Source organism: Salmo trutta, chromosome 17 (genome assembly GCF_901001165.1).
Source record: "Salmo trutta chromosome 17, fSalTru1.1, whole genome shotgun sequence".
Taxonomy (NCBI): domain Eukaryota; kingdom Metazoa; phylum Chordata; class Actinopteri; order Salmoniformes; family Salmonidae; genus Salmo; species Salmo trutta.
In genome coordinates, this window is record NC_042973.1 from 35,456,953 (window position 1) to 35,470,777 (window position 13,825).

At 44.6% G+C, this 13,825-nt stretch overlaps 1 protein-coding gene across 2 annotated transcripts in view; it reads right to left on the reverse strand.

Moving 5' to 3' along the window:
• ldlrad3 (low density lipoprotein receptor class A domain containing 3) overlaps positions 1 to 13,825 on the reverse strand; it is a 116,045-nt gene that overhangs the window by 35,135 nt on the left and 67,085 nt on the right. The window contains exons 3-4 of one of the 2 annotated variants that reach the window (XM_029696657.1): positions 2,090 to 2,215; positions 262 to 393 (exon numbers count right to left, since the gene is read on the reverse strand). In XM_029696657.1, coding sequence (XP_029552517.1) covers positions 262 to 393; positions 2,090 to 2,215 — 258 coding nt within the window. Of the gene's footprint in view, positions 1 to 261; positions 397 to 2,089; positions 2,216 to 13,825 lie in introns of both variants that reach the window. The other variant, XM_029696656.1, reaches the window with a different exon arrangement.

Consider the following 13,825-nt stretch of genomic DNA (forward strand, 5'->3'; position numbering starts at 1 on the left):
GCAAGAGGAAGCCAAGTATTGAATCCTGGTGAACACTGTTAAGGATAATAATAGTGCTTTGTGACTGTGATCCCATTAGCTTGTAGCCGTGATAGTGTGTAGTTTGCGCATAGTTAGCATGCAGCTGCGTACCTGCAGTGGTCAAGCAATGCTGCTCTGTTTCAAGTAGTTGGCATGTAACTGTCCTATGGCTGCCTTTCTACGGTGGTCATTAGCATGTAGCCGTGTTAGCGTCTAGTTATGTAGCATATAACTCCTTACCTGCGGTGGTGAGGCAGTGTTCCTCGTCGCTGTTGTCCTGACAGTTGTCTTGTCCATTACACAGGAAGCTGCGGTCCACACAGCGCCCGTTACGACACTTGAAGCGGGCCTCCAAGCACACCAGCGGGTTACCTGCTGTGAGAGTACCACAACATGACTCAGAGGTTAGAGGTCAGGGGTTAGAGATTAGGTATGTGATAAACATACTGTAGGCATTGTTTTGATTTGTTTTTATAAGCACTAGCTCCTTAACACTAGAAGTGCAGAGACCAAACTGCGCACGGCTCATCTGGCAGTTGCACTCGGAACAGAACCTACGACACCTGTGACATCTGCAAGCGACATGTTTATGGGAAGTATTGCAAGCAAGAAAAAGCGACAAAGATTTTTGTCGACTCTTAGGACAAGGGATAACAGCTAAAAGAGATCGAACTGATGCCATTGCATGAAGACAGATGCTTTACTGTAAGCACGAGTGAGGCCAAAAATAATATGTCCAATAAATGCCAATAATGGACAATTTTTTTCTTTCGTGCTGATTTGACTATTTATCAAGCCCACTTTGAACTGATACTGAAGTTCAGGATAATGATAATTCATTCATTTGACCGTGTGTCTTGCTGACCGTGCGTCTTAGTAGTTTGGGTATTTGCATTTGTTTTGTCGTTATAAAATCAAGTTGTTACCGTTTTCCAACGCACATGCTTTTTTTAAACATAGTTGTACAAAGGCAAAAACAAGAATAAAATTGGTTTATCACTTGAAATTTTTTTCATTTTTACATATAGCCTACAGTAACATAAACGAATAAAAATGCTATTATGTAAAAATATATCTTTTTCCGTATTCTAATGTTACCTAAGACCTTCATAAACACAACCAAAGGATTATTTTCCCGATAGCATTACATTTATTTATTAAACTGTTAGAATGTTGACGCCCCAAAAGACACATCATTGGCTCAAAGTGGGGTCCCTCGAGGCCTGGCACTTTAGGTGTTAAACTAAAGAGCAGAAGCTGTCCAAAAAAAACAAGAGAAACCTCAAACCTCAATCCAAAACATATACTGTAACACAGTCCAATTTAACAGAAACGTTGGGATTTTAGACTATCCAAAATTATCAGAAATTTGAAGAGGGGAGTAATGAAAAAATGTAACACATCACACGGGATCGAGAGATACAGTAAAACCATTTGATCAGGGTTTTTGATTAGATACCAAAAAATCTAACTCCAATCAGCATGAGAGACATCAGAAAAGTTCTGATTCCTCTTTGCACTCTGTACTGCTTGGCCTTTGTTCCAAGCCTGGGCAGAATTAGGCGGAATTATCTTGTGAGACGATTCCGACAATTACCCAATGGAGATGATGTGGTCGGCTCTGAGAGTGTGCCGCTCCCAGCACAGAGAACACAGAGGGAGAACAGCTCCATTGAAATAGCTAGATTAGATGTGTGAGCCGTGTCAGCGTGGGGGCCTGCGGGCTAGGCACAGTGTTTCTGACGATGGAGAGTGATTGGTTCGTTAGAAGCTGCTCGGCTGAGATGGAGAGAGACAGGAACAGAGACACCACTCCCACCAATCCCTCTCCCAATCCTCCACTATAATATACTACAGCTGGCTCCAAAATGATCCCTATCCCTGTACTGTGTCTACTAACAAGAGGACAAATTGCACTGACTATAGGTCCAGAAGACCAACCTGAATGTGAATACAGTATGTGGCTAAATAGAGAGTAGTTTCCATGAGAATTGTATATTAGGGTCATGATGAGGTTTGGTTGTAAGGGTTATTATGGGATGGGAGGTAGTTGCCGTGGGATACTCACTGCAGTTATCCTCGTCGCTGCCGTCAGGACAGTCACTGAAGCCGTTACAACGGAAGCGCCCGATGATACAGTGGATCCCGTTGGCACAGGCAAAAAACGTTGGAGCACACTTGGACTTTATCTTGGCTGTAGGGAGGAGATAGGGAGAGAGAGAGAGAGGGGGAGAGAAGGGTCTGTTATTTAGGATGATGGCAGAAATATCAATGGATGGATGATGCTGCAGTTTTAAGTGTGTCATAATAGAGTTGAGCTGTGGGGATAAGAGAAGTAGAGAGCGAGAGAGAGAGATAGATAAGGAAGAAGAGAGAATGAGAAGGAAGGAAGGACAGCAGGAGAGAGATGGAGAGGAGAGGGAAAGAAATGGAGGGAAGGAAGGAGCGAGATGAAGAGCAGGACAGGGAGAGAGAGGGAGAGAAGGAGTGAGAGAGAGGAGAATGGTAGGGAGAGAGGGATGTGTTATATGGGACATACCAGACAACCACTGTATATTACAGGATGTTGATGTAGTGTCATTCACGGCCTTAAAGGATCCTCTTATTGGCATTCTGGCAATGGTGCACTTTGAATACAGAACTGTTGTTCTGTCATACTAAAGGTCAGTGAATTAATCAGTTCTACTTATCCTGCAGTACTTCTTTGCACTTTCTCTATTGGCCTACTGCCCTCAGCTTAAGAGCTACTGGTTGGAGACAGAATGGAAAGCAGTTAGGAAGGAGAGCAGGCAGAAAGCAGACAGAGACAAAAAGAGAACAGATAGTGGAGGGGACCCTTGGAATAGATCCAACACCAGTCAGTCTAACCAAGGGTAGATGGACAGAGGGCCAGAGGAGATTGACGAGCCTCCACCCCCATCATTCAGCACCGTTTAACACCAGTAGCACCTAACTTCAGCTGCCTGCCTCAGACATATTGATCTCCCCTCTCTGGAGGAGGAAAACACTGTGCAGGAAGTTGCTACAACACAGACAGAGACTTGTGGGGAGAAGTCAGACCAGAAAGACCTTGGTTACTGCTTTTCAATCCAATGCAGATAGTGGCTTTCTAGGGCCAGGATTGGCATTTTGAGAAGTGCATTGGATTTGCACATGGAGTCTGTCCCATAGTGTGACCCAAACCTGCCATGGCAAGATGAGTCCACCATCTGGGACACGCTACTGTGCAAATCAAAGAACCCCTGAGAGTGTTATCTAGATTAGAAATCCACTAACTGGAGAGAGAGAAAGCTGAAAACATGTTTTAGTCAATGTTTAATTCCCCCTGGAAAATGTATGCAACACAAAAGCTTAGTAACTCAGGCGCTTAAAGTATAGATCAAACTTTCTGTCTAAGTAATCCACCTCATACGAGAGCTACCAAGTAGGTTGCATAGCTAGCAGCCAGTTGAGCAACCACTGCCAGTAACCAGTTAGCCACCAGAATGTGGGTACAGACACTGCATACATAACAGGCGGCTCTAGTAAAACCCAGCATTTCAAAGCAAGGCCTCAAACCCCCTAAAGGCGGTGTAGTGAGTGGGTACACAGTACATCTCTCAGCCAGCCAACACCCAAACATTTCCCTGTGTTTTCCCCACTCTTAATAACAAAGAGAATCGGCCTGTCCATGGCTTGGCACAGCGATTTTTCATATGCTAGGGGCTCACATTTCTCCCCCTACAATCTATTGTGGTAGGCCGATTTATGAGCTCTTTCAAGCTGTGTCGATAATGTGTGGTGGAGGGAGGGGTACGCAGAGCACCCGCATATTCTCCTCTCCTTGCTGAAGAGTGGGTGTGTGTGTGTGTGTGTGTGTGTGTGTGTGTGTGTGTGTGTGTGTGTGCGTACAGTCTGGGAAGCCTTTGTTTACTGCCACAGAGGAGGCCCTGAGCGCTTAAAGCCCATTTTGCATGGGTGGTATATCACATTCATTAAACAAACGCTGGGGAGAAAAAAGACATGGCTCTGAGCTGTAGCACAACATAAAAGCAAGGATCTAAACAGGCTGTGTAGGTGTACATTAAAGCTAATTTGTCCGCAAACAATGAAGAAAACTCAAAGGTTGTTGTTTTTTCTTCATATTTTCTCTCACTCTGTCTCACTTTGATGTAGAAAACAATAAAAACAGGTTCCCGTCTATCACATGTCATGTCTTGTTTGTATTTCTTTTGGCCTCCTAAGAAAGTGAGAATTCAAGCTGAGAATGATTTGTGGTTATGAGGTGGCTACATGGATCTGAAGTATCAATCTGCCTCTTGTCTGCTCCTTTCCTTTATCAACTACTCATACCATAGAGAGGGGTCAAGGAAAGGAAGCCATTTAAGACCATTGAGATGCACCCCTGTGGAGGTGGGTAGTAACCGCATGCTATAGCGTGGTATGACACAACTTTTAATTGAGGAACCTCTGTATCACATCCGGTTGGGGTAGCCTCGTCCTTCACAGGCAGAACAGAGTGCAGCTCTCAGGACATAAAAAACAATCAAAGTTGATTGGAGAAGCCATTTTGGAGTAAAATAAGGGGAGTGAAGAGGGCAGAGACTTAACAAAATAAAACTCAGACCCTGTTATTACATTTCCCTTGTTTCTCTTTGTTTTTGTTGCCTGGATTTGTTAGCTCTCCACCTCTCTAAATTGAAGAACTTCCATGTTGATGTTTTTTCCACTCAGAGCATTGCTCTTCAACTTCTCCCCCTACCTCTTTCCCTCTCCCACCCCTCCTGTGACTCTCTCCCTCTTAGTTGAACTTCTTTCATTCCGGGCCAAGTTTTTTTCCTTTTTCTCCGAGCCTAAATAGAAGTTGTTTACAAAAGCCAGCCCCAGTTTTTTTTCTGTGTTGAATGGCTTCCAAAGTTAGTGGCGGTGTTCAGCTCAGCAGAAAAAATGAAAACGAATGGGCCTGCAGTCAGGCCGATTCCTCCAGAGAAGTCTATCACCAGCAGTAAAACACAACCTGATCTCACTGACACACACACTAACACATGGACGGAAGCACAAACAAGCGCAGAGGCATGCCCACGCACGCATGCACACTTCAGGGGTGAGTGCTTTTCCTTTCAAATCTCTCCTAAACCTTATCCAAGAGAGCATTCTTAATTGCAAATTTGTTTGCCATAAAACTTCCAAGCATGCAAGCAGCAAATAACATATTTGTTTTGCTTTAATTAAATACTAAGGTTTTCCCTTTTCATGCAGACATTTGCAGCCAAACGAAGGCCATTGCTGCATAGTACACATACTGTTGAACCTTTGAGTAGCTGGGGATTCATCTGAGCCCCTTTATTATAGATGGACAGAAGGAAAAGCAGCGCATATTGAAACACACTATCGTTTCTTCAAATCCAATCAAATGTTATTTGTCACATGCTTCATAAACAACAAGTGTAGACAAACAGTGAAATGCTTACTTACAGGCCCTTCCCAACAATGCAGATATATATATATATATATAGAGTCTTTATTGGGGAGATCTATCGCTGCACTAAACAACGCTCATTCTCTCAGCCCCGTATATATATATATATATATATATATTTTAATAATAGAAAAATAATAAACATGAGGAATAAATACACAATGAGTTACGAATCGTTGGCTACATACACAGAGTACCAGTACCAAGTCGATGTGCAGGGGTACAAGGTAATTGAGGTAGATATGTACATATAGGTAGGGATAAAGTGACTATGCAACAGGATAGATAATAAACAGTAGCAGCAGTGTATGTGATGAGTCCAAAAAAATGTGCAAAAAGGGTCAATGCAGATAGTCCGGGTAGCTATTGGTTAACTATTTAACAGTCTTATGGCTTGGGGGTTGTTCAGGGTCCTCTTGGTCCCAGACTTGGTACACCAGTACCGCTTGCCATGCGGTAGCAGAGAGAACAGTCTGTGACTTGAGTGCCTGAAGTCTTTAACAATTCTTAGGGCCTTCCTCTTACGACACCTGGTATAGAGGTCCTGGATGGCAGGGAGCTCGGCCCCAGGGATGTACTGGGCCATACGCACTACCCTCTGTAGAGCCTTGCGGTCGGATGCCAAGCAGTTGCAATACCAAGCAGTGATGCAGGCAGTCAAGATGCTCTCAATGGTGCAGCTGTAGAACTTTTTAAGGATCTGAGGGCCAATGCCAAATCTTTTCAGCCTCCTGAGCGGGAAGAGGCATTGTCGTGCCTTCACAACTGTATTGGTGGCTGTGGACCATAATAATTCCTTAATGATGTGGACACCAAGGAACTTGAAGCTCTTGACCCGCTCAACTTCAGCCCCGTCAATGTGGATGGGGGCATGCTCGGCCCTCCGTTTCCTGAAGTCCATGATCAGCTCCTTTGTCTTGCTGTTGTTGAGGGACAGGTTGTTGTCCTGGCACCACACTGCCAGGTCACTGACCTCCTCCCTATAGGCTGCGCATCGTTGTCGGTGAGAGAGGCCGAGGAGTTGAAAGGACATTGTCTGACCTTGCCTGTGCGTTTGTGAGGGAAGGAAAATCGATGGGTAATGGAGTCTGGGTGAAAGAAAGGAGGGCAGCCAGAGACTGAGGCAGTCTGCTAGGAGGCTGGAAGATCAAACTAATCAATCTGGCCCCTTCAGAGTCCTGGCTCAGTCTGGCGCCGTACAATACAATAACCTTCTGAGGGAGAACAACCTACAGTAGGCTGGCCTTAAAGAGCAGCTTTCAGCCTTGCTTTCTCTTGGCCCTGAAACTTTAATGGAACTTTATGATCACGCCAGGCCAACAACGTTCAAGCGATGTCACCGATGTGCAAAAGGGGAGCAGTGAGTGACTCCCATACGCTGTACGTATTTACAATGATTGAAAATAACAACATTTCAATCAGCCTACATCATAAACCATGAAGGCATTATGAGAAAATGTTTTCCTAGTTGGTGATGCCACAGGGCCAGCAACCGTCTGTCAAGACAAGTGTGTGCAATATCAATTATGAAAACATAATTTCGAACGCATCTGCATTTAGAAAGCTGGCTTTTTTAACGGATGGTAAGACAGAGAGCGATACAGACAGGCTACTTGGTGTAGAGAATGAGCGTTGTTTAGTGTAGCGATAGATCTCCCCAATAAAGACTCTGTTGCAATATTCATCAGAGGGCCTCATATCTTCTAATAGCCTAGTTTCAAGTCAGTGCATCCAACAATGTGTGCTCTACAACGGCACATTAGCATTTATTTTTCTTTTGTAGATTTCAGGGAAGCCGCTTTGCTGGAGTGCAACTGTCTGAGGGGCAGGGAGGGAGTTCAATCTGAAGTAGAAAGAGACAGAGAGAGAGAGACAGAGAGAGAGGAGAAAGAGAGAGGAAGAAAGAAAGAGAACGAGGCCTTAATCAATATTTCATCCTGGTCTGTGGTATTAATTGCAGCAGCTCATTGATCAGTTATCCATTAAGCGTCTGGGCTGCACCAGACGTATTCTACATCCCTCTGCATCTACTCTGCACTCCTCTCCTCCTTTCCCCATCCTTCTACTGCCCCCTCCTTTGCTCGTCTACTATCTTTTTCTATCCCCTCCCCTTCCTCCTCTTCTCCATTTTTTGTCTTCCCTCTCTTTTCTTTTCCTCCCCTCCTTACTTCTCTCAGTTCTGATGTATTTTTTATTATCAATGTGTGTAATAAAAAAAAGGTGTTCCTTTAATGTTGAAATAGATGGTCTCTTCTCCTCTGTGGTGTCTGAGACAGAGCTGTAACAACAGATATAAAACCACACACACACACACTCCCTCTTTGTAAGCCCCACAATCCTCTCTGGCCTCTCCTCCATGATACAGACGTTCCATAAGCTCCACACTCCCACTGGCCCAGGGAGGACATCGAGGGACAAGGGAGAGATGGAGCGAAAGAGAGAGAGAAAGCGAGAGAAAGAAAAACATGTTGCATGCACGTTTCGCAGACACACACAAGCTCAGAGACATTGTGGTGGAGCTGAAAGGATCATGGCCAAACAGCCAGTAGGAGATGGATTCCTACACAGAGAGGACAAGGCTTTCTGAGATTTACTAATTTTCAGCCCCTTACTTTTTCTGCCTATATTCCCATCTCCCCCTTTTTCTCTCTCTGTCCTTTGTCCATGTCATCACCACCTCTCTCTCTCCTTCTCTCACCATCCTCCCTCTCGCCCACCTCTCTTCCCCTCTCTCCCTCCTTCGATAAGGCTGGGGGTTAATCTCTACTAAGAGGGCATGGACCAGTAAGCCCCGTTAGCTCTCCTCTCCATACATAGAACACATTTACATGCATGCATGTATGTAGGTGCAAACTACCAAACTACTGAGATACGCACACAATCTATTTTCCACCCTTAGGACCTAGAAGCAGATCTGCCATATCTGTCGGCGCCATCTGTAAGCCTCCAATACCCTACTCAACAAGCTGGATGCAGTCTATCACAGTGCCATCCGTTTTGTCACCAAAGCCCCATATACAACCCACCACTGCGACCTGTATGCTCTCGTTGGCTGGCCTTCACTTCATCATCGTCGCCAAACACATTGGCTCCAGGTCATCTACAAGACCCTGCTAGGTAAAGTCCCCCCTTATCTCCGCTCACTGGTCACCATAGCAGCACCCACCTGTAGCACGCGCTCCAGCAGGTATATCTCTCTGGTCACCCCTAAAGCCAACTCCTCCTTTGGTCGTCTCTCCTTCCAGTTCTCAGCTGCCAATGATTGGAACGAACTACAAAAATCTCTAAAACTGGAAACACTTATCTCCCTCACTAGCTTTAAGCACCTGCTGTCAGAGCAGCTCACAGATCTCTGCACCTGTACATAGCCCATCTTTAATTGAGCCCAAACTACTACCTTTTCCCCTACTGTATTTATTTATTTTATTTATTTTGCTCCTTTGCACCATATTATTTATATTTATATTTTAACTTTTAACTTTCTTCAAACTACAAATCTACCATTCCAGTGTTTTTTTCTTGCCATACTTTATTTACTTTGCCACCATGGCATTTTTTTGCCTTTACCTCCATTATCTCACATCATTTGCTCACATTGTATATAGTCTTATTTTTTTTCTACTGCATCATTGATTGTATGTTGTTTTACTCCATGTGTAACTCTGTGTTTTTGTATGTTGTCGAACTGCTTTGCTTTATCTTGGCCAGGTCGCAATTGTAAATGAGAACTTGTTCTCAACTTGCCTACCTGGTTAAATAAAGGTGAAATAAATAAAAATAAAATAAAAAAGCAATAAGCACACAAAACACTGCATTTCACGAGTTCTGTACAAGACGTGTTCATTTGGGACACAGATGTAATGTGAAAAATGCTTCATTTGTAAAGGGGATTGACCTTGCATTGGCTTTGCAACACAGTAACCAAATAACTTACATGTGTAATGTAATAATGTATTTCAAGGTTCTGTTTTATTTCTCTGTCTTGAGGAGATATACAAGAACATGGAGATATAAGGCTTTTTTTCTCTGAGTGCTGTATATGTTGAATGCTTTTTCACAGCAAGCGGCAGTATTAACATGGCTCTGGCTGACCTCTTTGCTGGAGCGCAATTGTCTGAGGGGCAGGGAGGGAGTTCAGTCTGAAGTAGAGAGAGAGAGAGAGAGAGAGAGAGAGAGAGAGAGAGAGAGAGAGCAATAGAGAGAGGGGGAGGGAAAGAGAGAGAGAAGCACACTCAGTCCTATCAGGAAGAATGTATGCTGGCAGAGAAAAAGAGAAAGCAGAGAGAAAGCAGGAAATGCAGGCCAGGTTTGTATGACTCTCTCGGCCAAACTTTTCAACTGGTTGTCATGGGGATAGGATGCAGGAAGGAAGGTAGCAAAAGCTACTGGGGCATCGAGATAGCAGCATATTTCCTTGGATATGATCAAGGTGCGTGTGTGTGTGTAACCATGTGTGAAGAAAATAAGTGTGAGCTATTATTGTGTATGAGGTGAGTTTACAAGTACATAGCTGGATGTGTTTACTTGTGAGTTTGTGTGCGTGTGTGTTTATACACTGCTCAAAAAAATAAAGGGAACACTTAAACAACACAATGTAACTCCAAGTCAATCACACTTCTGTGAAATCAAACTGCCCACTTAGGAAGCAACACTGATTGACAATACATTTCACATGCTGTTGTGCAAATGGAATAGACAACAGGTGGAAATTATAGGCAATTAGCAAGACACCCCCAATAAAGGAGTGGTTCGGCAGGTGGTGACCACAGACCACTTCTCAGTTCTTATGCTTCCTGGCTGATGTTTTGGTCACTTTTGAATGCTGGCGGTGCTTTCACTCTAGTGGTAGCATGAGACGGAGTCTACAACCCACACAAGTGGCCCAGGTACTGCAGCTCATCCAGGATGGCACATCAATGCGAGCTGTGGCAAGAAGGTTTGCTGTGTTTGTCAGCGTAGTGTCCAGAGCATGGAGGCGCTACCAGGAGACAAGCCAGTACATCAGGAGACGTGGAGGAGGCCGTAGGAGGGCAACAACCCAGCAGCAGGACTGCTACCTCCGCCTTTGTGCAAGGAGGAGCAGGAGGAGCACTGCCAGAGCCCTGCAAAATGACCTCCACCAGGCCACAAATGTGCATGTGTCTGCTCAAACGGTCAGAAACAGACTCCATGAGGGTGGTATGAGGGCCCGATGTCCGCAGGTGGGGGTTGTGCTTACAGCCCAATACCGTGCAGGACGTTTGGCATTTGCCAGAGAACACCAAGATTGGCAAATTCGCCACTGGCGCCCTGTGCTCTTCACAGATGAAGCAGGTTCACACTGAACACGTGACAGACGTGACAGAGTCTGGAGATGCCGTGGAGAACGTTCTGCTGCCTGCAACATCCTCCAGCATGACCAGTTTGGCGGTGGGTCAGTCATGGTGTGGGGTGGCATTTCTTTAGGGGGCCGCACAGCCCTCCATGTGCTCGCCAGAGGTAGCCTGACTGCCATTAGGTACCGAGATGAGATCCTCAGACCCCTTGTGAGACCATATGCTGGTGCGGTTGGCCCTGGGTTCCTCCTAATGCAAGACAATGCTAGACCTCATGTGGCTGGAGTGTGTCAGCAGTTCCTGCAAGAGGAAGGCATTGATGCTATGGACTGGCCCGCCCGTTCCCCAGACCTGAATCCAATTGAGCACATCTGGGACATCATGTCTCGCTCCATCCACCAACGCCACGTTGCACCACAGACTGTCCAGGAGTTGGCGGATGCTTTAGTCCAGGTCTGGGAGGAGATCCCTCAGGAGACCATCCGCCACCTCATCAGGAGCATGCCCAGGCGTTGTAGGGAGGTCATACAGGCACGTGGAGGCCACACACACTACTGAGCCTCATTTTGACTTGTTTTAAGGACATTACATCAAAGTTGGATCAGCCTGTAGTGTGGTTTTCCACTTTAGTTTTGAGTGTGACTCCAAATCCAGACCTCCATGGGTTGATAAATTGGATTTCCATTGATTATTTTTTTGTGATTTCGTTGTCAGCACATTCAACTATGTAAAGAAAAAAGTATTTAATAAGATTATTTCATTCATTCAGATCTAGGATGTGTTATTTTAGTGTTCCCTTTATTTTTTTGAGCAGTATATTTGTTAGTGCATGCGTTGCATATGCACATGGGTCTCAGTGTGTACAAACAAGTCATTTGCATGTCCAGATCAGCCAGCCAGTCAGCACTCCAGTCCGTTCCCCCTTGGCTACATAATTTGTAAAAACAAATTCTCATTAATGAGTCATGGTGGATATCGGATTGAATATGACCTTTACTTTCAGCTCTGCACGAAAAACCCAATTTGTGTGAAGGCCGCCCACATCAGGGCTAACCACTGGCTAAGTAGCCTTGTCTTCTGGGGGGTTAGGAAACCAGAGTAATGATTCTCATCCACCAGACAGAGGCAGAGCAGGGAGCTAAAAGGACAATGATACTGTACTGCATGGACTGGTACAACCTTCTGGTGGAATACAGCTGCCATGGCATCACTCACATGGGTGCTACCTGTTAGTAGATGAGGTGAGTCCTTAACTTTCTACCTTTACTATGTAAAGCACTTTGAGCACCTGGGAAATAGGCTATACCCAGACAAAGTAGGCATTCTTATTCAGGACACAGAGGTAAGGCAGCTAGCTAGCTAAAGGCTAATCGAATAGCAGAGTAGTCCAGGCTTCAGCCAGACTGCAAATTGACTGTAAGAAGCCTTAACAGATATAATATTTGACTAAAACAATAATTTTAACCGTGCTTACATTTGTATACGATCACATACAGTGAGTGTACAAAACATTAGGAACACCTGCTCTTTCACTGACCAGGTGAATCCAGGTGAAAGCTATGATCGCTTATTGATATCACCTGTCAAATCCACTTCAATCAGTCTAGATGAAGGGGAGGAGACAGGTTAATGCGTTTGAGCCAATCAGTTGTGTTGTGACAAGGTAGGGGTGGGATTCAGAAGATTGCCCTTTTTGGTAAAAAACCAAGTCCATATTATGGCAAGAACAACTCAAATAAGCAAAGAGAAACGACAGTCCATCGTTACTTTAAGACATGGTCAGTCAATGCAGAACATTTCAAGAACTTTGCGAAAGTTTCTTCAACTGCAGTTGCAAAAACCATCAAGCGCTATGATGAAACTGGCTCTCATGAGGATCGCCACAGAAAAGGAAGACCCAGAGTTACCTCTGCTGCAGAGGATAAGTTCATTAGAGTTACCAGCCTCAGAAATGGCAGCCCAAACAAATGCTTCACAGAGTTCAAGTAACAGACACATCTCAAAATAAACTGTTCAGAGGAGACAATCAGGAGAATCAGGCCTTCATTGTTGAATTGCAGCAAAGAAACCACTACTAAAAGACACAAATAAGAAGAAGAGACTACCTTTGGCCAAGAAACACGAGCAATGGACATTAGACCGGTTGAAATCTGTCCTTTGGTCTGATGAGTCCAATTTGATGTTTTTGGTTCCAACCGAAGTGCCTTTGTGAGATGCAGAATAGGTGAACGGATGATCTCTGCATGTGTGGTTCCCACCGTGAAGCATGGAGGAAGAGGTGTGATGGTTTGGGGGTGCTTTGCTGGTGACACTGTCAGTGATTTATTTAGAATTCAAGGCACATTTAACCAGCATGGCTACCACAGCATTCTGCAGCGATACACCTTCCCATCTGGTTTGCGCTTAGTGGGACTGTCACGGCTGTCGGAAGGAGAGGACCAAGATGCAGCATTTTCGTAGTTCCACATATTTATTTAACCAGTGAAACCGAATGCAACAATTAAACACTTCAAAATATGCACAAAACAACAAACCGTGATGCAGGAGGATCAAATACACTCACAACGAATAATCACCCACAAACACATGTGAAACAAACATCAACTTAAATAGGACCTCCAATTAGAGACGATAACCTGCTACCTCTAATTGGAGGTCATGCCAAACAACACCAACATAGAAATGCAAAACTAGAAACTGAACATAGACATACAAAAACAGACAAACACCCCCTGTCACACCCTGACCAACTCCACCATAGAAAATAACCACTCACTATGGTCAGGACGTGACAGGGACTATCATTTGTTTTTCAACAGGACAATAACTTTTTCACTGTAGGCTCATTTACTTGTGTGGCTACCAACCAAATAGTGTTGCACTTACATTGTCATCTGATGACAATGAAGCTATTTTCTGCCGAATGTGTTGCTTTAATGTATTTTCTGTGAAGGAAACCTTCTATTGAAGCACAAAAACACTCTTGACTTTCAATATAAAACACGAGCCCTGTCAATACATAGCTGGACTC